The following is a 22,425-nucleotide window of genomic DNA, read 5'->3' as shown; positions in this document are numbered from 1 at the left end:
AACAAAGTTTATGATTCATGACTCCAAATCACACACATGCATGTGTGATGAGTGGCTTCATTTGGCTGTCACCAGTGAAAGCATTTCAGAACCAGAGTTTGGACAGTTAGACTCTGGAAACAGAACATCCGGGTTCGGATCTTCCCTCTGCCTCTAATCAGGCTCTGCGCTCTAGAACAAGTTACTACAAATACTTACTCTTAAAATGGGAGCAATAGTAGACTAAGGATTAAGTAATATGAATCTCTTGGTCTAAGGCCTTGACCTTAGGGTCAGACAAGGGAAGCATTTAATAATATTCAGTAGATGTTTCCAGGGACACCTATGAAGTAATCCCCTCTATCAACTAGGAAAATCTGCTTCTGAGGTACAGAAAACCTCAGAATCATCCCCAGCCTTGTCGTTTATTTTTGTGTAAGCTAGAGCTAGTGGCATTTCCCAAGTTTTTCAAAATCTCTTCTTTCTATGTAGTTTCACATCTTGCTTAACATGTGTATCAAATCTTCCTTTCATATTTATTTTATCATTTTTTTATTCTGTGTGCTCACAGCTGTGTTTCTTTTTTATCCTTTTATTGCCTGTGTTGAAAAATTAATACTGAATGTAAAAGATTCCATTTCTAAACATATTTTAAACATCTAGGTGTAGAAGTTTTTGTTTTTCTTGCTTTTAGTTTTATTAGTACATGTTTGCAGTATATAATGATTAGATTTATCCTGGGGAGTTGGTACATGTGTCTAACACAACTTAATTCTTTTTTTTTTGGTTTTTCTCCGGTACCGGGAACCGAACTCACAACCTTGCACTTGCCAGGCAGGCGCTTTTGCCACTGAGCTAAATCCCCAGCCCCTAACACAACTTAATTCTATGTGCTTCCCTTCCCCTCCCCTTAAATGCTTTATTTGTGGTCTTTTGCTCACTTGAAATCTTCCTACTTTTTCTTCTCTGGGTTTCTTTCATTTTCTGTAGCTATGCTGTTCCTTTCAGTGCTGTCTGCATGAATTCCACAGTCTTAAGCAACTTATTGAGTGGTCAGGTCCATGGCCCTGCATCAGAGGGAAGCTTGGTCTACTCCTTTCTTTCCTCTAAATTCCCAGTGATCCAGCAATATTTTCCAGTGCTCTTATATATAAACATATACTAAGTCCCAGTGTCAGAAGAAAGCACAAGAGGAGGCATTCCTGCTCCTGTTTGGCGTGGGGGAATTTTTCTTTCAATTCTACATTCAGAAAGGTTGTCTTCAGATACTGCAGTTTGTGAGAACTCCAAGTCAGACTGGCTACGCCGGACAGTACTATGGGAAGGCTGGGAGCTGAGAACTCAGTGGATAGAGCTTGAATTCTTTGGGATGAGACATATTTAAGAGTGTACACTCCACTGCTTCTGTACAAACTCAGACAAGTACTTCTTTAGGCCTGTCAAGTTTTTCATGAAGATTAAATAACAAATCTAGGTCAAGGCCTTGGCCCAGTAGCTGGAACAAAGACCGTCATAACATAAATGTCACCTATCATTCACCATGATCATTCCCACCTCTCCTCATCACTGCTGTTGTCTCCGGGCATTCTCCAGCTGGCCAGCAGATGCACCAGCCTTATCCTGTAATCATTTAAAAATAAAATAGACTGGGGATGTAGCTCAGAGGCAGAGCATGTTCAAAGCATGTCCAAGGTCCCAGGTTCAGTGCCTCACACCAGAAAAATAAAAACAACAGTTCTAGAAAAATAACCACTTATTTTAATTTATAAGCAAGATAAATGTGTTGCTGACATTTCTGGAGGTTGGCAGTCCAAGATTAAGGCACTGGCAGGATGAGTATCTACTGAGGGCCTGTACCCCATAGGCTGCCTTCTCTGCCCTCGCATGGCAGCTCCCTTGAACCTCTTTTCTGTAATTTTTGAAAATTTTTATTTATACTCATTGGTAGTACATAATGATTACATTCATTGTAGGGAATTTGTAAATGTATGTATTGTACCCCCCATCCCACACAAAAGTAATCATTTTGGAGTGCAAATAGGTAGAGCTATTTTGGAGGGCAATTCACCAATATCTACTACAATTTTAAATGTGTCCTTTGATCCTCCATGACCTCTTCTAGGAATCTTTTTCAGAGAAATATTTGCAACTTAGTATTCTTGGCCCTTTGAAAATGGCCTAAACGTCTGTGCATATCAGAGGTTAGATTCCCTGGGGAACAGTCTAAGGTGGACAGTCTGTTCTGAGCATAGAAAATTTATTAATGATACCTTTAGGGTTCATGTCAATGAGAAAGTTAAAGAAGTAGGGGGTAGCAAACATAAAAACCCTGGATCTTAATAACTGGAGGCTCCTCACATGCTAGTAAGGAGCAGCGCAACTTTGACCTAGGCAAGTCCCTTTGGATAAAGGCAATTTTGCAGAGGGGCTCAGCTCAAGAACATCCACTGCCAGCATTTTGGTTGAAAGATTAAATGCCTCATTTCTGAAAAGAGAACACCACAGCATCTACACTGTTGTTTAAGATACATCCGTACCAGGGAATCTGAGCTGCTTTTAAGAACAAAATGAGCCTCACAGTCCAGTATAAAGCAAATAGTACAACACATCCAGCCTTTATAATCACATTCATATTGACAATCCTGTGCTTTGGGAGGGGGTATTCAGATGCTTATATCTATTTAAATACTTAGAAAAGACAAATTGTTGACGGTAGTTGTCTCTACTATAAACAACAGTTGGGAGAAAGGCAGGAAATGGACTACTGCTGCATTTTATTCTGTTCACTTAACCAAAACCATCACCAGCTTGCCAACCATGTGAGTAAACCATCTTCACAGTGGGACCTTCAGGCCTGTGTGTTGCATCAATCTTTTAAAAGAGAAATGCATTCGTGTATCAGAAAACATTAACATTTAAGTAGTATTAAAAAAGAGGGAGTTGGGTGTGGTGGTGCATGCCTGTAGTCCCAGCATTCGGGAGGCTGAGGCAGGAGGATCTTTGCGAGTTTGAGACCATCCTGGGCTACAAAGTGAGCTCAAGGCCAACTTGAACAGCGTAGTGAGACCCTGTCTCAAAAAGACCAAAAAAAAAAAAGTAGGGAGAAGTTCAAATACTTCCTCAAGTTACATATTTCATTATTTCAAAAATATTTTAATATATATGCTAATGTGTTTCATTCATACTAGTAGTTTATCTTGGGTTGTTGAACAGACAGTTTCATGTTACCTGTTTCTTTTTCATCAGACTCTTTCTGGCTTATGTCTTTTACTCTGAGTAACTACTATCCTTTGAAGAGAATGAAATACAGTGGATTAACTATTGTTATCCTCCTAGGTTTTTGTTAATTTTTTATTTTTTCCTAAAATAAGGAAAAAAATGAACTTTTTTCATGAATTGAATCAGTTCTCACTATAATTTCTCACTATAAATGGGATGTCTTCATAGTGGGACTATTCCTTTTTAAAAGGCTAATTTTCCTACAGCAGAACTTCTCAGGCAGTATAATTATGCAAGGAGGAAAAGGAACCTACAGGGAAAACAATCTGCTTTTCACCTCCAGGTTATTTTCTGCTTCCTTAAGTTCGCTAAAAAGTTAAGTGTCGGTCAACCACCTTCTACATAGAAACCAGTCACTACACTGTCCCACCAGAGGTTTTCTATTTGTAACTTTTTTGTATTAAAAACTAAGAAGATAATACATTGAAAAGATGTCAACTTTAAATAGTATTACATAGCACAAAAAATGGATTTAATTTTCATATTCCATTTGGTTATAATGTTAATTTCCACATCATCTAATCTCTGTTCCTTGTTCCCCCGGCTCACATCCCACCAAGTCTTTCTTTTTTTTGTGTGTATGTTTTTTCCGGTACCGGGAATCGAACTCACAACCTCGTGCTTGCCAGGCAGGCGCTGTGCCGCTGAGCTAAATCCCCATCCCTTCACCAAGTCTTTCTGATCTTATCTCCTCAGTACGCTTCAGAGCCAGGCTCTTCTTTCTGCATCTCCTGTCTTGCCCTCATTCCAGCCCTCATCAGTTCCCATTTCAATTCTTCCAACAGCCTCACTCTTGGCTCCCTAGAATCCATTCTCCACACTCAGCCTGAGCTTCGAAAATGAACGCCATTGCCTCATTCCTCTGCTACAAAACCTGTAGTGGTTCTCTGAAAAGTTTAGCGTGAAGTTCTTTGGTTGGCGATCTTCTGAACCACCTAGCCCCATCTTCTCTTCTTCAATTTAATTCCTTCATTCAATTTGCTATGCACAAATTCTTTCCTTTTACTGGAGGTGTTTTGCCGTTTTATTCCTATAATTCTTCAAGATGTTTTTCTCCTGCCTAGAACACTCTCTATTCTACCTCTCCCATGCTATGTAATGTCTCCTGGTGCTTCAGGGTTCACTTTCCTTGTTTGCTCAGCCAGAAAGCCTCTCCTCACTCCACATCTGATGTAGGTGGGACTCGAGTAGTGTGCTGTATATACTCCCATTAGAACACTCACTGGCACCAAGCTGCACGTTATATATAATTTATCTCCCTAACTAAGCTGCAAGCCAGCCTTAGTAAAGTCATATTATCAATACTTTGCACCTTGTTCCTAGTAATTGTTCAGTACAGTTATTCAGTACTTAGTAAATTTAGATAGATCATACAAAAAATGCTAATTAAATGAGCTATTGAGAAATTTAATACATATATTCTCTTTTGTCCTTTCCTTTCGTATTTCTTTCCATTTAAATCTGTTTGCATGAGGTAGATTTTTGTGTTTTTTAATCTGGGTATCACAATATTCCACTAAATACAGTCATTTTCCTTCATCTAATAAATAGCAAAAAGAGAAATTTTTTTTTAAAACAGCCAAATGGGCAAGGGAATTCATTAGTAAGTGACCGAGATCAATAGCCATCTCGAATTTTGAGAAGTAATTTTCTTTTGAGCATCTGACCCAAGCTGTCTATAAACTATGCTGTTTGTTTTTTAGGAACTATCCCTTCGACATAGTGACATTGTTAAACCTTGTTCTATTCAAGGCCTCTGACACCAACAGAGAGATCTATGAAATCTCCATGCAGCTGATGCAGGCACGTATCACTACTGGCATGGGAAATATCTCTCCTTGAGCATTTCTCTGAATGCATTGTTTCTGTGTATCATGGGTGGATTTCAAGAGTGAGGAAACAGTTATATAATGTTCTGTAAACATTAATTAACTGATGCTTTACATTTAATTCTGTATTAACATAGGCCTTACAGTATTATTAAATATAAATGCTCCTGAGATGCTAGCTAATGTTTCTTTGTATTGTTTCTGTCTTGCCTACATTTTAATAGATCCTTGAAGCAAAGCTTTTTGTATACTCAAAGAAAGTCTCCGAACAAAGACCTGGCAGTATTCTCTACGGGACACACGGCCCACTGCCACCCCTCTACAGCATGTCACTGGCTCTCTTGTCCAGTGAACTGGCCCGGATGTACCCTGAGCTCACTCTCCCACTCTTCTCAGGTACTGTGAAATAGTCAGCATTGATACGCAGCCTAACTCTAACCTAAGGGCTGGTCAAAAATAGGGTGTGTTTGAATCTTTAAAACGTGTTACAGTGAAAGACACATTGCCATTAGTCTCCCTCAGAGTACTCGCTGTCACCTCAGACACATGGATCCCATCATTCTTGCCACTTTCTAATGCAGTTCTGGGTGTCTTCAGTTGTGTCTTTATGAGATAAGATCAAAACCGCAGTGAGTGCCGCTGCCAAGTACATCCAACAGAAAGGCAGGCTCGTAAGAACGTCGCAGTTTGCCCTCACCCGTCTTATTCACTATATCTGCCACTGTGCAACTCCTGGCGCTTGCCCAAAGTCAAAATGGCCATGAAAGGTCAACATTTGGAATGGATTCAGGATATCATTGTAGCCAGGACAGTGCAAATAAAAACTCACCAAAAAGGACTTCCAGAACTGCTTCCGAAAGTGGCAAGAGTCATGGGATAAATGTGTCTGAACTAGAGAGAGGGTTAAGGGGGATTGATGTCAACGGTCTTTTACTCCAATAATTGTTTTAATTTCAAGATTTGCCATAGTGTAATTTTAGAGTTAAAATTAATGATACTAAATTTGTGGATAAGAATCGCTATGAGCTAAATCCAGTTGTAGGTAAAAGTAAATTCTAGAATATGTTTAAAACATTTTAAAATGTGAATTATCTAAGCTGGGCATGGTGGCACAGGCCTGTAGTCCCAACACTCGGGAGGCTGAGGCAGGAGGATCAGTGTGAGTTTGACACCAGCCTGCGCTACATATGAGTTCAAGGCCAGCCTGAACTACATAATGAGATCTGCCTCCAAAAAATAAAGTCATTATCTAAAACAGTGCAGATATAAACATATAAATGACAAATTCAGATATGCTTAGACCAATAAAAATTGTGTACACATTATATATGTGAATTTTTCAAGAAATTAAATATAGACAACATAATATGGTACCACTAATTGCTTATTTAATTGCTACAAGTTGTCTGGAGGTGATGATAGCAGTGGTATTTTATAGCTTATGTGTTGCTATGTATATAAATTGTTGACAGCAATTTTTGGCATGTCCTTATAAGCAATTTTAATGAATAATTTTTGTGAGGGTGCATTCTCAAAGATTCGTGTTTGTCCTTTAGCTTATTGCCTAAGCTCACTTATTGCCTTGCATAGTATCTTAAATTCATCCTGTTTCCATCCGCATCTGCACTGCCTTGGTCCAGTTTCTTCCCAGTCCTTCCCTGCCTTTGCACCCTTGGCTGCAGTCCGCCTTCCCCACTGTAGTTCATCGACTGTGCAAAGCCAGATTTACACAGCACTTCTCAATTCAGATTTCTCTGCCCGTTTGTCCCAAAGCATAATAATAGTTTCCATTTATTGAGTTGTCAGTATATACCAGACTCTGGTATATACACATTTTATATGGATTGTTTATCTTCACAACCCCTGAAGTAGTTTAGAGATTAGACAAAAGCTCTGGAGTTGGACAGCCTGGCTGTGCATTCACTAGCTGTTTGACCTTGGGCAAGTCATAGAACTCCAAACTCTGTTTGTTCATCTGCAAAAATAAGCAGCATAGCCTAACTAACTGTTAGGCTATGCGGATTAAAATGAGCTAATGAACCACAATCATTGGCCCAGTCCTAACATGAGATTTTTCATTACCAACATCATCACCGTCATCCTGCTCCCCTGCTTTACAGGTGGGCAACTAATGCTTAGAGATGTTAAATAATTTGCTAAAGACAGTATAGCTGGGAAGTACCAAGCCAAAATTAAATCTAGTCCTCTCTTCCACCAAAGCCAGTGCTATAAAATTAGAGAAATCCAAGAAAATGGGAGGAGAGGAAAGAGAGGGGAGGAGGAAGTGAGAAGAATTAAGATGTGCTTCGTGCATGTACCAACTCCCCACAGTGAGTGTAATCATTAGGTACTGAGAACAGGTAACAATAAAATTTTTTAAAATTTTAAATAAATTGTCACCATCCCTAAAAAAAATTAAGTAAAACGGGAAATCCTCTACCTATTCTTTTGTTATTTGTTTGTTTTTTTGAGACAGGGTCTTGCTATGTAGTTCAGGCTGGCCTTGAGCTCACTTTGTAGCCCAGGCTGGTCTCGAACTTGCAATGATCTTCTTGCCTCAGCCTCCTGAGTGCTGGGATTACAGGCATGCGCCACCATGCCCAGCCTCAACCTATTCTTTTAAAACCTCCTTTCAATAACCTGCTTTTTACCTTTTCATCCAAAAACCCTCTCCTCCAGTCTTACCTTATCTATGACCAGTAGGCCAGGCCTCTTGAAAATCCTTGCTTCTGTGCAGCCTGTCTCTTCTGCTTGGAAAGGCTTTCCTTCTTCTCTCAATTTACAACCCTCCTTAAAATCTAATTTAAAATCCACCTGTACTGTTTGGACCTCCCCATCTACCTGTGGCGAAGTCACTCACATCCCTGCAGTAGTGGGAGAACGAAGAGAAGTCATCTTAGCACATTGATCCTTTTCTTGGAAAACTAAAATTTATTTTTAATCACTTTAGTCAAGATTGGAGTGCTACTTCGGTGCTAGGGACTGCTTGGGTTCTGGGAGTATAGGGGTGAATAAAACAGTCTCTTCAGTCAAAAGCTCAAAATAGCAATAAAGACAGACATGCAGTCATGACTATGATAAAAAGGGTACGCACATTCCTGAGATGAAACCAGTTATTAGGTCCAGACTACTGAGAAGAACTTCCCAGAGAAGTTGACGTCAGAGCTGTAGTTTAAAAGCGAAGAAGTTTTCAGAACGGACAAATAGTTGATAGATTGTGCAAACAGCCTATCGATTGCCTTAAAGGAGAAAAATAGCATGATGCGCTAGTATAGGAGGTAGTATAGCGATGTCAGGGTGGCTAACGTAGCATGCAGCGCGTGGAGGAGTTAGGGATGGTCTCAGACAGACAGAGAGGCAGACGCCAAGTCTCAGAAGGCCTTGTGCTCAACACTCGCAATGCGTAGGCCAGCAGTTTCCTGTGCGTGCCCTTTGACCCCCTCTGGAGCTCTGCGAATAGAGTGGGCATCCAAGCAGGTTGCTGGGGTTTTGACAGCTATTGCTGAGAGGCAGATAAGAAGAGGGGTGACAAGATCAGCATGTGTTTTAAAAAGACAGGTTGCAGTGTAGAGAGTTGATGGGAAAATTTCCACTCCAGAGAGAGAAGACCGCTTCAGAAAGGATGACGTAGGCCAAGGAGGAAAGAATACATGGAAATGGCCTGAACCAAGACAGCCCAGTGTGGACGGAGAGGGGAAATCATAGTCAGAAGCTGCTGGCAAGGGCACAGGAGAGAGTTAATGGTGGGACTCCTCGAGGGTGGCGAACATGTTGCTGGCCACCTAAAGGGCCAAGCCAGGCGGAGTGCAAGGTAGAAATCATGAATGCAGCCTGGGGTACTAGATGTAGGCCTCTGCTGGACCTTCCCACGTACAGACAGGCCTGGGGTCGGGAGAAGGCCAGCCCTTGGGTCTCATGGCAGAGTAGACTGCGTGAGAGCCAAGTGCATGGGGGAGGTCAGGAGTGGAGAGAGCAGAGTGAAAGCGAAGAGCTTAGCGCTCTACTCTGCAGACTCAGAGAAGGGAACGAGCAGAAGGGAGGTGTGCTCAGAAAGCAGGGGAAATGCCCAGGAGCCAGTGTCATGGATCCCTAAGAAATCAGAGAATTTACGAGAAAGAAGCAAGCACAACACAACCTGGGGTGGAGTAGAGGGATCCCAGATGATAAGGTCTAAAAATGGCCCTCCCAGTTTTGCAATTAATTGGTAACTGTTGATAGTGTCCATGCAGAGGTGGCAGCAGATGCCAGATTTCAGTGGCTCAGCTGGGAAAGAAAGGGTATCAAGCCACACACAGTAACACACACCTCGGATCCCAGCTACTGAGGAGGCTGAGGCAGGAGGATGGCAAGGTGAAGGCCAGGGTGGGCAATTCAGCAAGACCCTATTTCCAAAAAAAATTTTTTTTTTTTTTTGGTTTTTCTCCGGTACCAGGAACCGAACTCACGACCTTGTGCTTGCCAGGCAGGCGCTTTGCCGCTGAGCTAAATCCCCAGCCCCCTCAAAAAATATTTTTAAAAGCTGAGGCAATAACTCAGTGCTCCCTAGTTCAATTCCCAGTATCACCCGCAAAAAAGAAGAAGGTGGAGAAGAAGGAAGGAAGATGGAAAGAAGGGAAACAGAGGCAGGAACTAAGGCGGGATGCAATCAGAGTTTTTAAGAATGTTTTGTTTTGAAATTCTGTATCATTTTTAATGTTTTTTTAAATTTTTATTCCCTTTAAAATAAAAGACAGTGGGCCAGAGACATAGCTTAGTGGCACAAGCACCTGCCTGGGAAGCGCAAGGTCCTTACTTCAATTCCTAGTATGAGAATAAATAAATAAATAACCCAATATATTAGCTGAGAGGGAGAAGCCAATATAATGGGAGCTGCTGACAGAGGAGCTAAATAGTACGGCACATTTAACAAGCTCAGAAGCTCGTATAATGAGTTGCAATCATTTCTACATTTTCTCATGAATTTGCCTTTGGGCTATTTTGATTTATGTGCAGAACTTTGTTAAAATAACATGAAAACATGAAGAGGGTATAATAGATCCCTAACTCTTGTTTTTACTGCCCATACTGTTATAAACCTTGGGTGAGATTTTTATTACATGTAATTTTAGATGACCTAATTACTTGTAAGTAGCCAGACAAGTTGTTCAAGTCCTTCCCAAAGGAGCTGGGGAAAGTAGATAGCATCCCACTATCATGATCTCACATTTTATTTAATTTATTTCTGGAGGGGTAACTAGGGATTGTTCCCAGATCTATGGTATTTTCTCTTTTTTATTATTTTCTGTTCAAAAAACATCTCTACAACCCAGGTGCTGATCTAGGCTCTTGGAATATCTCAGACAGACCCTGTGGCATCCTACAAAATGTAATTAACAGAATTACCAGGCAAATCATGCAATATGTTGGAAGGTGATCATTGCTACAAGAAGTGTACAGATTTCTATACCATTGTAGTGGGTCTCTCCATCTGACTGCAATTTTTTTCTCCTCTCAAATTTCTAGCTCTTTCACCTAAAAATGTCCTGAATCTTTACAACCAGAGATCATTTTCCTCCACCAAGCCCCTAACATTTGGTGCCATCGTTATGTCATTTGTCACTTTCTCCCTTGCCCCAGTTACTTATCAATGTAACTTACCTCGGAGTTTTCTTCCCGGGGCGGGAGCCATGGTGTCAGTTTGTGCTGTCCCCAGCATGCCTTGCACAGTGGCCTACACTGGAACATGCCCAATACTTAGGCATAAAAGAAGGTTCCGATTTTCTAAAGCTCCAAGGATGTATCCGAACAATCCATAACAACAGTCATAGTACCTAAACTTAGAAATTAAGGAAGGATGAAACTTTGACCTCTGTAAAATATACAGAGGTTAATGTCTGGTTAATGGGCTATAGCATTAAATATGTTCTTATTCTTCAAAATAGAAAATTGTCATTTTAATTTTAGGAAAAGGACCAAATCAATTAGTTATCCTTTGGGAGACCCAGTAGATTATCTTAGTGTAATTCCTAGCATCTGTGTTCTGTAATTTAACAGCCATGGCGCTCAGAGTTAGTTTACATGTCACTCTGGATGACACATGCTCAAGGGGAAGTTTACTAGTTTCCCTTTGCCAAAAACAGTTTTTTCTCTAGATATAAGAAATAGATTACTTCAGAGCCTACTGCATGCACATAGTGCTGTGCCTCTCAGTTCTGTAGAAACATTATTCAGATGGTAAAATTAAATGCTGCTGGCAATGAAATGATACAAAAACGCCATCAGAGAAACTCATGGTGAGATGGCTGAGCTGGACTGAGAGCTTAGCCCTCCAGAACCACGTATCTTACAAAGTAGGGCGCGGCACTCAGCAGCCAGCTTACACCGGCGCCCCAGTTTTCAGCGAACCTCCACAAACTGGTCTTACTGTTCTTGGGGCTCCTCAGCTCACTTTTAACAACCAGTGTTTCATGAAGACGCTTTGTAAGTCACTGCGTTATTGAGAAAACAGTGATCATTTTTAGACTGTTCCCAACCACCGGTGATGAGCGGCCTTCTGGGTGACAGTCTCTGCGCTGACCTTTTTACATACACTGTGCTTATACCTTCATAATAGCCTGAGGTCCCCCAGCAGGTCCCCACTGTACACATGAGGAAACTAAAGAGGACAAGGTTCAAATAACCAGCCCAGCATCACACGCAGCTAGACTGTGGTGGAAGGGGAATCCTAGTATTCATCCTCTGGCTCCATGTCCCTCGTCTTGTGTACTTCGGCACGTCTCTCCCACTAACAGTGGATATGCACTCCATCTCACTGTGTTTCTGCCCTGACGGTGCTGTGGTACTTTCCCGCAGAGAATGCCAGACATGGGGCAGAAATGGAAAGCACTGTTTGATCAGTAGGTTGATGTTTGTGTTTTAGTTTATTTTGGTGGGATAATAACACACAGCTCTTTCTCTCTCTCCCTCTCCCTCTCTCTCTCTCTCACTGCAATTCACTTCAGAGGTCAGCCAGCGATTCCCCACAACGCACCCAAATGGGCGTCAGATCATGCTCACTTACCTGCTGCCCTGGCTGCACAACATTGAGCTGGTGGACAGCAGGCTCCTCCTTCCAGGGTCAAGCCCCAGCAGCCCGGATGATGAAGTCAAGGACCGGGAAGGAGAAGCGACCGCCTCTCACGGACTGAAAGGGAATGGCTGGGGCTCTCCGGAAGCTACATTACTGGTCCTGAATAACCTCATGTACATGACAGCCAAGGTAAACTCAACTAGCACAACATCGTCATGAGAGAGCCCCAGAAGAATCAAACCCCATATACTGCAAAACCAGGGAAAATTGTATTTATTTTTAGGAATAAATAATGGTGATAGCCGGGCGTAGTGGTGCACGCCTGTAACCCCAGTACTTGGGAGGCTGAGGCAGGAGGATCACTGCGAGTTCGAGGCCAGCCTGGGCTACAAAGTGAGCTTGAGGCCAGCCTGAACTGTACAACGAGACCCTGTCCCAAAAAGAAAAAAAAACAGGTGATAGTTTTACAACAGTGCAGATCTACTTACTCTCACTTAATGCTGCACTTAAAAATAGTTATGATGAGGTCTAAAATATGGCTCTATAGTAAAGTGCTTGGCTAGCAGCACAACCCCTGGGTACATCCCCAGTACCTGCTCCCACAAAAAGTAGTTATGATGGCAAGCTTTATGTTAGGTATACGTTACTGCAGTTGAAAAAAAAATAGCAAAATGAGTCTGACTTTTTAATTGCATGAATGTATATGATGCATAACTGATTTGTGCTTCTTTAGTTGTTCCCCACTGAAAAATGGTATCTTTCTGGTGAAGACTGTTTCCCTCTTCTTATGGTTTCTGAGATGGCCATGGCCCTCAAACCACTCTCTGTCAAACATTTTGCATCTTTATACTTGTCACACGTTTATTTTGTTTGCTGTAGTATGGGGATGAAGTTCCTGGACCGGAAATGGAAAATGCTTGGAATGCATTAGCCAACAACGAGAAATGGAGCAACAACCTAAGGATCACCTTGCAGTTCCTGATCAGTCTGTGCGGGGTCAGCAGTGACACCATACTCTTGCCCTACGTAAGTGCGTCTCAGGCATTCTTGATGGGGCTTCCGTGTGCGCGCTGCAAGTGAGAACGTGCCCTCAGCTCCCATGAAAACAGAGTTGTCAGTTTCGCCGGTCATAATCGTCTCCTTGTCCACATACTGCCTTCTGCCCCCACGATGCAGGCAACCTGTGACAGCGACTACTGGCATCCCCTAAACCTGGGGAAATAGAAACCTATGAATTAAGGAGTAAACGTTTTTCTAACAGTGATAAACATTAGTGCCAGCTTATAAGAGACCATAAGTAAAGCTTTTTATTATCGCTAATGAAGATGTTTTTATATATACATTCTGATGTCTGAAGTAGGAAAAGAAAGAGAACTCTGGTTTTTCTTTAGAAACTCAGATGATCGGAGGAAGGTAAGCAGAGATGTCTGATGTTTACTGTTTGTGTTTGAAGTCGGTAGGATCAACACAGCGCAGCTTTGAAACATGAGCTCCCTTGGCATTTGCATGCCGGTGGTGCTTGTGAGAGTTTGCCTGCCTTCCTGCTGGTTTGAGCCTCACAGGCCTCCGTGCGCCCCATGAGCCTCAGGTTGGACTGTGAGGCCTCCAGTAACTCAAAGCATTAATTCAGAGTTATTTTTAACATCTAAACTTTAAAAACAGCTAAACTCATTTGTTTGTAGGGGAGAAGAGGATAAAAAGAGACTGGATTCCTTCTTAAACAAAAATAGCTAGCAGTTTTTCCCAGGGCTTGTATAAACAAAATTCTTTCTGAAGATAAGACCTTTGATGGCAAGGTTTTAGCACAGACTGAATCATTGTGCCCCAAGGGTACATATTTTAAATTAGACTGTTAGAAAAGGTAAGGCTTTTCTGACTCCTGTCAGACCTGCCTCTGTAGCTAGGTAAAAAATTTTTTTGGTTTTGGTTTGTTTTGGAAGGGCAGGGTGGAGACAGGGTCATGCTACATAGTGCAGAATGGCCAGGTTGGGCTTGAACTTGTGGTGATCCTCTTGCCTTAACCTTACAAGTGCTGGGACTACAGGTATGCACCATCACACGCAGCTGCAAAGTGACTATTAATCCAAATACCTTCATCATCCTAGGACAGCACAAGATCAACTATTGGGACCGTGTGGCTGATAACACGTTATCCAAGTGCAAGTGTTTCAAGTCCCAGCGTGTTCATGGGCTCTGGCAAACATCTCTTGTTTATTAACTTTCTTCCGCTCAGATTAAAAAGGTGGCAGTATACTTATGCCGTAACAACACCATTCAAACCATGGAAGAGCTTCTCTTTGAGCTTCAGCAGACCGAGCCAGTGAACCCCATAGTCCAGCACTGTGACAACCCACCTTTCTACCGCTTCACGGCTAGCAGCAAGGCCTCTGCAGCAGCTTCCGGTAGGGACCAGGGTGACTGGGCATACACCTTGTAATAGGTCTCTGGGTTTTTCCTTACGTGCAGCACTGAAAGGGTATGGGGTGTGTCTGTTCCTTTTTCTTAGTTCCTGTGGATGTGATCATTTGTAAATGGCTTAAGAATAGCTTAGACCCTAAGGGCATTGTTGGGGTAGTGAAGTGACTATAAGCACAACCAAGAACTAGGTGCTGTGTATTCCCCCACAACGGAACTTTTTACTTCTGGCTGACCCCAAGCCGATGCCGCAGTCACTTAGAAATCATGTCTGCCCTCCTCTGTTAGTCTGCGGCAGTCCCTTGATTAATATTCTGCCAGGATGTGTTCAGATACATCCAGAATCTGACAATCTGAAATCCAAAATGTTCCAGAATCTGAAACTGACATGATGCCAGAAGTGTGATGCTTCAAGGTACACAAACTTTGTCTCATGTATAAAATTATTTAAAATTACGTTAGCCTATGTTTATAAGGTATATTTGAAACAAATCATTTTCTTATTTAGATTTGAATCCTCTCTCCAAGATATCTCATGTGTATGCAAATATTCCAAAATCCAGAAATCATCCAAAATCTGAAACACTCCTGCTCCCTAGCATTTTGGGGAAGGGATACTTGCCCCAGGGCTGTATTATCATTTTCAATAAATTAGTATCTTTTCATGAAATGTGCACTCGTCTTCTCAATGCCTTAAAGCCAGCTTCACTCCCACCTACCTGATATTATAACTGCCTTTAAATTTTTCTCCTTCTTTAATCTCTTGTGCCTTCTTTTTACCCTATTGCTGCCTGCCAGAGCAGTGTTTTTACAGAGAAGCACTAGTCTAGGATCAGAAGCTTTGGATACTTGGTCATACTTCACTAGCATTAGTTAAATTTCTGGCGCAAAGCTACCAAAGATGCTAAAGCAGCTACAGCGGAGCCGGCCACTATAAATAAGCTCGTTACCTAAGTAGCCAGGCAGTAAAGGCTTCAAGAATGTTGTAGTCTCACTTTATAAGGGAGTGAAGGCATTTGGTTTGACTGTAAAAGATGTCTAGAATTCTCTTGTTTCAGGCGTGTCAGCTTAGAAGGTCCTAGGGAATGTTTGAGATTATGCAAAAGATATAAAGAATTTTTCAAACAGGAGACTTTACAGGCAGCCCTTCCCTACAATTACTTAAGACTTGACCCTGACCAGCTTCAGATGCTGTATGCATCTTTTGCTAAGTATCTTCTGATCCCATCCCCAGGAACCACCTCCAGCAGCAATACAGTGGTTGCCGGCCAAGACAGTTTCCCAGATGCTGAAGAGAACAAGATATTGAAAGAATCTGATGAAAGGTTGGCGCACAAAGTTGGCTTAATATCCTGTATAACTCTCAGCGGTCCCATGTACAAAAGCACCAACACAAGTTTGTGAGGTTTCCTAAGCTAAATTACACACGCTAGGGCTGGGGATTTAGCTCAGTGGCAAAGCGCCTGTCTGGTAAGCGCAAGGTCATGAGTTCGGTTCCCAGTACCGGAGAAACACCCCCCCCAAAAAATAAATAAATAAATAAATAAATAAATTACACACGCTGAAATGCTTCCATATTCTTAGAAAATAAACTGACTTTCCAACTCTGCCCTATATATCCCTAAAGTTAACAGTATTTTTCTGTACAAAGTCAGAGAAAAGAAAGACAAAGAGGGCTTCCATTATGGTGCCTGAATCTCACTTGCCCCAGGGCTTCAAAAACACACTAATTATTTTGCTAGTGGGCAAAGACTCTCTGGAACTAGAAGGGATTTGTCAAGTGAAATGTCCAGATCTGATTATTGAATACTTTCTTAGAGAGTAGTTGTCCTCAGGTAAGTTCTATGAAACATTGTGTTAGTCAGCTTCCTGTTACTCTGAAGAAATACCTGATACCGTCTAACTTGCCGGGGGAATAAGTTTGTTGTCTGACATTTTTGGAGACTGGAAATCCAAAATGTGTGGTCTGGGAAAGCAGCCGCCTCTACCCCAAGCTGAATTCACACCACATGGGAATATGTCTGTCTGTCTGTCTGCTGTCTCTGTCTTCTTACAGAGCTACAGGATTCAATCATGGAGCTTCACCCTAATGACCTTATCTAATCCAATCACTTTCCAAAGGCCCTGCCTCTAAGCATAATAGTGGGATTAAGGTTGCACCCTCTTAATACCATTCACATAAGATTTAGGGGATTAAACTCCTGCATGAAATTGGGGAAACAACCATACTGAAAGCACCACCATCATCATTCCTACTTTGCTTTTGTCTTGTCATGTCTCGGTTTACCAGAAACACCACGTATTGCTGCTATAGTCTCTTTTCCCTCCACATTCTCTCTACTGTGATGGTTCTCTCACCCGTGACCTTGTCTTCTCCTTGCTCTGAACCACGCATACGTAAATAAAATCTGAATCCCTCTTTCCCGCAGTTCATTATGAAGAATGGGGACCTACAGCAGGAGAGATAAACAGGAGACTCAGATTAAAAAATAATTAGGATGATCCTCCTTCAATTTAGCACTGTATAGTGAAAAATAATAAGCCTTTTCACTTGAGAAATTACTAACAAAGATGAGACGCTCTCCAATTCATGTGGAGAAAATGTAATGAATCAAATAATGAAAATGATTCATTTAGCCAGAAGTGCCCCAGGATGCTTCCCAGCTGTTCTCAGGGTTTCATCCTGAGCCCCAAAACAGTAGGGCTGACGTGTAGGGTTCCCTGACAGTAGAGCCACTGCCTCCAGAGTTAATGCTAACCTATCCCTGAGGACCCTAGACAAAAAAACAAGAAAAATAGAGCAAATTTTATAACTTTTGTTAGGTTTTCTTAAAAAAAAAAAGTAATTCATTAACAATCACTAATAAGAAACTCCCCTTGAACTCTGAGGACTTAGCAAAATGAGTACGTATTTTTATAGAATTAGAATTTATACGAATATTTCAGATATGCAGAAATGGTCTTCATAAATATTTTAATGCAGCCACCACCCTTAATAAAGCCAATCTTATAAATCTGTGGTTTCATGAATGGAGTTTTTATAGGCAGCCATGATAGTTTGGATCTAGAATGACGCCCAGAGCTCACATGTTGCAGGCTGGGTCCCCGCACAGCGGGGATCCTGAGGGCTCTCATTCTATCGGTGCCCTGATCCTTTGTGAGATCAGAACTTGAGAGCTGTGTTGGGAGATGATGGAAACTGGGCGGGGCTTGTTGAAGGGAGTGGACATAAGCGTGGGTACCATACCTTGCTCCTGGTCCCTTCCTGGCGGGGTCTCGCTTCCTCACTCTCTGCTTCCTGACTGCGGGGAAGTGAGCAGCCGTCTTCTGCCATGCCCGACAGCCGTACTGTCCCTGCCTTGCCAGAGACCTAAAAGCAATGTAGCCAGCCAAGCATGAACTGAAACTTAGTTTATAACCCTGTCGTGACAGGGATAGAGAGTAGAGAACGTGTTTCTAGATTGGTAGATTTTGGTAGATTGGTTCCTCTGAGGGGTTTTTGGTGCTGGGGATTGACCTCAGGGCCTTCTGCATCCTAAATGTGTACTCTACCACTGAGTTACACCCCAGTCCCAAGTGCTCATGCCAATACACATTAATATACTATTATATATTGTTAATACAGTCCCCTGAGCATTGATATGAACTATATCAGCGAGGTAAAATTTTAGAAAACATTTTATCTTTCTATTTTTTCTTTATCAGGCTATTTTCATGATTTACTCCTTAAGATATCAGCCTTTCATGTCAAAAGATTATCAACTTAATCCTTGAAATTCCTGTAGGACCCAAGCCCGAAATTAGTTTCTTCCACCTAAAAAGCAAAGAGTAATAACAGATTTTACTCTAGGGAGTCATTTTTTTACTTTTTCTTTGCCAAGTATACACTCTGCTAGACATGGTTTCAACCCTCCTCAGAACAAAAAGCGTCTAGAAGATTCTGCCCTCCCACTTCATCTCAGCTTCATATTCTCTGCCAAAGACTCCTTTAGATCTGCCTCAAAAAAAGAAAAAGGAAGAGCTGCCATCTCCTCCCCAGTGCTTCTGCACGGGGCCCCCATAGCACTATTTAAAGCCCTGCGTACTGTGTGCCGCAGTTCATGGGTACCCAGCGGCCGTAGGGAGCCGTCCACCTGACGGGGATCTCTAGATGGGAAATTCCTTCGTCCTTGCCTTTGTCCCTGAATGATGTCTGGGCCCAGCGTGCACTGTGTATAAATTCCAGTTATCAGCACAAATATGATTAAGGAACTTCTTCACAAGATAATGGGTGTGTCATTTCTCTAATTTAATAAGTATCGGTCTGATTTCGACTGTTTCATGGCCTATTTGGATGAAACTAAGCAGATACCCTAGATAGTCTATTATGTGGCTTCACAAAGTAATAGCCCAAAAGACAATGAAGAATGTTTGAAATTAATGGGGACTTTATGACAATGGGGGCGTTGCAAATATCTACAAAGTGGAGAAGAGCAAAGTCTGTTGTATTTCTATACTATAATCCATTCCAACCTTCTCATGCAATGTTTTGAGGTTTTACACTGGGGCGATGTAGGCATCTGAGTGCCACATAAGAATGTTTTCCTGATATCTTACTCTTTCTCCACACACTTGTGATAGCTACACCCTGCATCTTCCCGAGTTCCAGAAATAAAGTGTTAATCTGTTTTTAATGAGATCAGTTCACCCAGTCAGGAATGTAGGGGCATACCTATTGGAGCTTGAGTTCTCTGATATTTTTAGATAACCTTATATAATGTCTAGGGAGGAGAGAATGCCACGCCATCCCATTGCTCTGTTCCAGGTGATCCTAAACCCAGTGTCAGTAAGAGAACTAAAGGAGCAGAGTTTAAAATAAAAGCAGAGGGGCTGGGGATTTAGCTCAGTGGCAAAAGCGCCTGCCTGGCAAGCGCAAGGTCAGGAGTTCAGTTCCTGGTACCGGAGAAAAACCAAAAAAAAATAAATAAATAAATAAAATAAAATAAAAGCAGACACTTTATTTGCAAGTGGGGAAAGGGGAGGAGGAAGAGATCACGGCCTGCGCGTGGGCTGCTCTACACAAGCAGGGAGTATTCGAAAGGGAGATACTCATGGATCTCTTGTCTGCAGCTCCTTCTATTGGATTCCTTCTCCCTGTGGAGGCTCCTGGAGTCCGCGTGGCTCCCTCGCTGTGTCTGGTCCTCCCCTTGGACTTCTTCTGGTCATATGAGCATTCCTGTTGTTTGGTGGAGGCTGATTACGGTTGGGGGTTTAGGGGGAGAGGTAGTTTAGGGTGAAGGATTAAGTAAAGGGGCTTATTTTAGTCACACTACCTGGGACTTCCCTGAGCTTAATTTCTTTGCCTTTGTCTTTCTGATTGCTTGAGCCTAATCTGCAGAGGCAGAGGCAGCCTCTAAGCCACCTTACTCCACCTAATGGAGTAAGTCTCTCCATTAACTTTTAAAATTTAATGAGACCTTCATCCTACCTTTTTCCTACCCTCAGGACCTCCTGTCCCTACTTTTAGTTCTTTTCTTTGACTATATATATATACTTGGTGGATAAAACCTGCTGTGTATCACTTTATGTAAAATAAATATAGAATACCATTTCAGCCCGAGGTGTGGCTCAGTGATAGAGTATTTGCCTGACATGAGTGAGACCCTGGGTTCTGTCCCAGCACAGCCAAAAAAATCAAACAAACGTTTTCACATCATTTCTCTTGGTTCCCCACACCAAGCCCCGTAAAATAAAAGATGAAGTATCATTATTATTCCATCTTGGCAGTTGTGGAAACAGGGTTTTCCAGTGAGATTAAAAGTCTTGGTCACTGTCATGGAGCTAGTGAATTAAAGCTCAGTCTTTTTTATTTTAATACATTTTAATTATTAATTGGCACATAGTACTTGTATGTGCATACAGGGTACAGCGTGCTGTTTCAATATGTGTACACACTGTGTAGCAGTCAGATCAGACAGCCAATCACATCCATCACCTCAGATTTTAAGAACTTACTCTTAAAATCGTGTTTCTGCTCCCTCAGAGATAGGATAAACCAAAACTGTTCCTGCCCGGCCACCTACTTACCTGTAGTTGACACTAGACACATTGTATGACTTCAGCCACAGTTTCCTCATTTGTAAAGCAAATAATGGGGCTGGGGATTTAGCTCAGAGGCACAGCACCTGCCTGGCAAGCGCAAAGTCGTGAGTTCGGTTCCCGGTACCAGAAAAAAAAAAAAAAGAAAAACACTCCTCTAAAGCAAATAATACTCATCTCAAAAGTGAGTGTACCACAGTAAGTTAGATAATGTGTGTGAAGTTAGTATCATCAACTTTAATAAGCCACTAGAGAGGACAGACCAAAGAAGAGCTTCTCTGATCATATGATTATGTCATAACTGGAACCTTTTCCTGGACATTGTCAGGCTGTGTTTTGGGAAACCTTCAAGTGGGTATAACCCAAGATGTGTGATAAAGCTATTTTGTTTATTTCTGATTCCTCCCACTTTCATTTGCTCAGTCATTCAGCAAATATTACTGAATGCCTACTTGTTACCATGCTCTGTAAGTAATGAAATCATATTATTCAACATCTTGCCCATTTCTTTCCAAAGCATGTTTTACAGTGTTTTTTTAAAAATTTAATTAATATGTTAGCCTTAAAATTGTTATCTCTTCAAGTTTGGACTTTTTCATCAAGGGAGGGTCTAGCCCTCTCAAGGGAAAAAGAAATGTTTTCAGTGCAATTATTATACTAATTATTATACTCTTCCTAAAGCACCATCACTAGAACTAACTATTGAAAAATCAGCTGCTAAACAATAGTATCTACTTATGAGCACCGGCATGACTAAATACAAGTTACTATTTCATGATGGTTGTTCTTGTATTCCAAGGTTCAGTAATGTTATCAGAGCCCACACCCGCCTGGAATCAAGATACAGCAATAGCTCTGGAGGATCATATGATGAGGATAAAAGTAAGTATCAATGGGCTGTGGTTTTCAAACAGAACTGAGATAGCTGGAGATGGGAAAATAAATACTTTGATTATCCTTAATCTGATTACTAAAAAGTCCCCATAATATGAAGTAACCATTTAATTCAACTGTGCAGCTGAACATAGTCACCATAATTTTCTTTAAAAACCCAGAGCAGACAGATCAGAGTTATAAAAATTCAAACTACTACCCAGTCCCTTATTTTCATATTCTTGGCCTTTTTCCCTGGTGATGCAGAGTTGAAGAAAGGCTAGTAAATTATCCCATTAGAAAATAAATGTTACAAGCCAGGTGTGGTGGCACACTCCTGTAATCCCAGCACTTGAGAGGCTGAGGCAGGAGGATCCTTGCGAGTTCGAGGCCAGCCTAAGCTACAGAGTGAGCTCAAGGTCAGCCTGAGCTGCATAGCCTGACTGTGTTACAGTCTAGCTTTTCTTTCTACCTTGAGAGTGGATTGAAATTGGAATCCTGGTGAGTGCACTCACCCAGTATGGGATCTGATTTCACAGTGAATCTCTCAGTGGTTTAAAGCTAACTGTAGAAAACCAAATTTAAGTCACCTTAATCCTTTTTAGCACATTTTTGCTGATTGAATATGTACCTGAGAATATCAAAGAATAGTATATTGTTTCCTAACAGAAATCTCATGATTTAAAAAATTCTTTAATAGTCTTCTCTTTTTGTTCCCCTTTAAACTTTTATTAAATAGTGGTTAATTACTTCAGGTGTACATTTTGCAGTTAACTGATCCTGGACAGCCATCCAAGAAGTTAATTTGCTGCATATGAGTAACTCATGAGAATTAGAACTAAGATGAGTCAGTAGTACTCTGCTTAAATTGTTTTCTGTGCTAAAATGGTTGTGAGCAATCTTCAAGGCAGAAAACTGTAATGG

The 22,425-nt window shown here is 41.6% G+C and overlaps 1 protein-coding gene across 6 annotated transcripts in view; it reads left to right on the top strand.

Annotated features, from left to right (window-relative positions):
• Positions 1 to 22,425, top strand: part of Fry (furry homolog (Drosophila)) — a 341,220-nt gene that overhangs the window by 239,103 nt on the left and 79,692 nt on the right. For all 6 annotated transcript variants that reach the window (XM_005387722.2, XM_005387724.2, XM_013515820.1 and 3 more), the window contains exons 30-36: positions 4,962 to 5,061; positions 5,312 to 5,483; positions 12,068 to 12,324; positions 13,015 to 13,161; positions 14,369 to 14,537; positions 15,785 to 15,875; positions 21,428 to 21,510. In XM_005387722.2, coding sequence (XP_005387779.1) covers positions 4,962 to 5,061; positions 5,312 to 5,483; positions 12,068 to 12,324; positions 13,015 to 13,161; positions 14,369 to 14,537; positions 15,785 to 15,875; positions 21,428 to 21,510 — 1,019 coding nt within the window. The remainder of the gene's footprint in view (positions 1 to 4,961; positions 5,062 to 5,311; positions 5,484 to 12,067; positions 12,325 to 13,014; positions 13,162 to 14,368; positions 14,538 to 15,784; positions 15,876 to 21,427; positions 21,511 to 22,425) is intronic.

This window comes from Chinchilla lanigera, unplaced genomic scaffold (genome assembly GCF_000276665.1).
Source record: "Chinchilla lanigera isolate Chin_1 unplaced genomic scaffold, ChiLan1.0 scaffold00030, whole genome shotgun sequence".
Lineage (NCBI taxonomy): Eukaryota > Metazoa > Chordata > Mammalia > Rodentia > Chinchillidae > Chinchilla > Chinchilla lanigera.
This window is presented reverse-complemented; position numbering and strand designations above follow the sequence as displayed.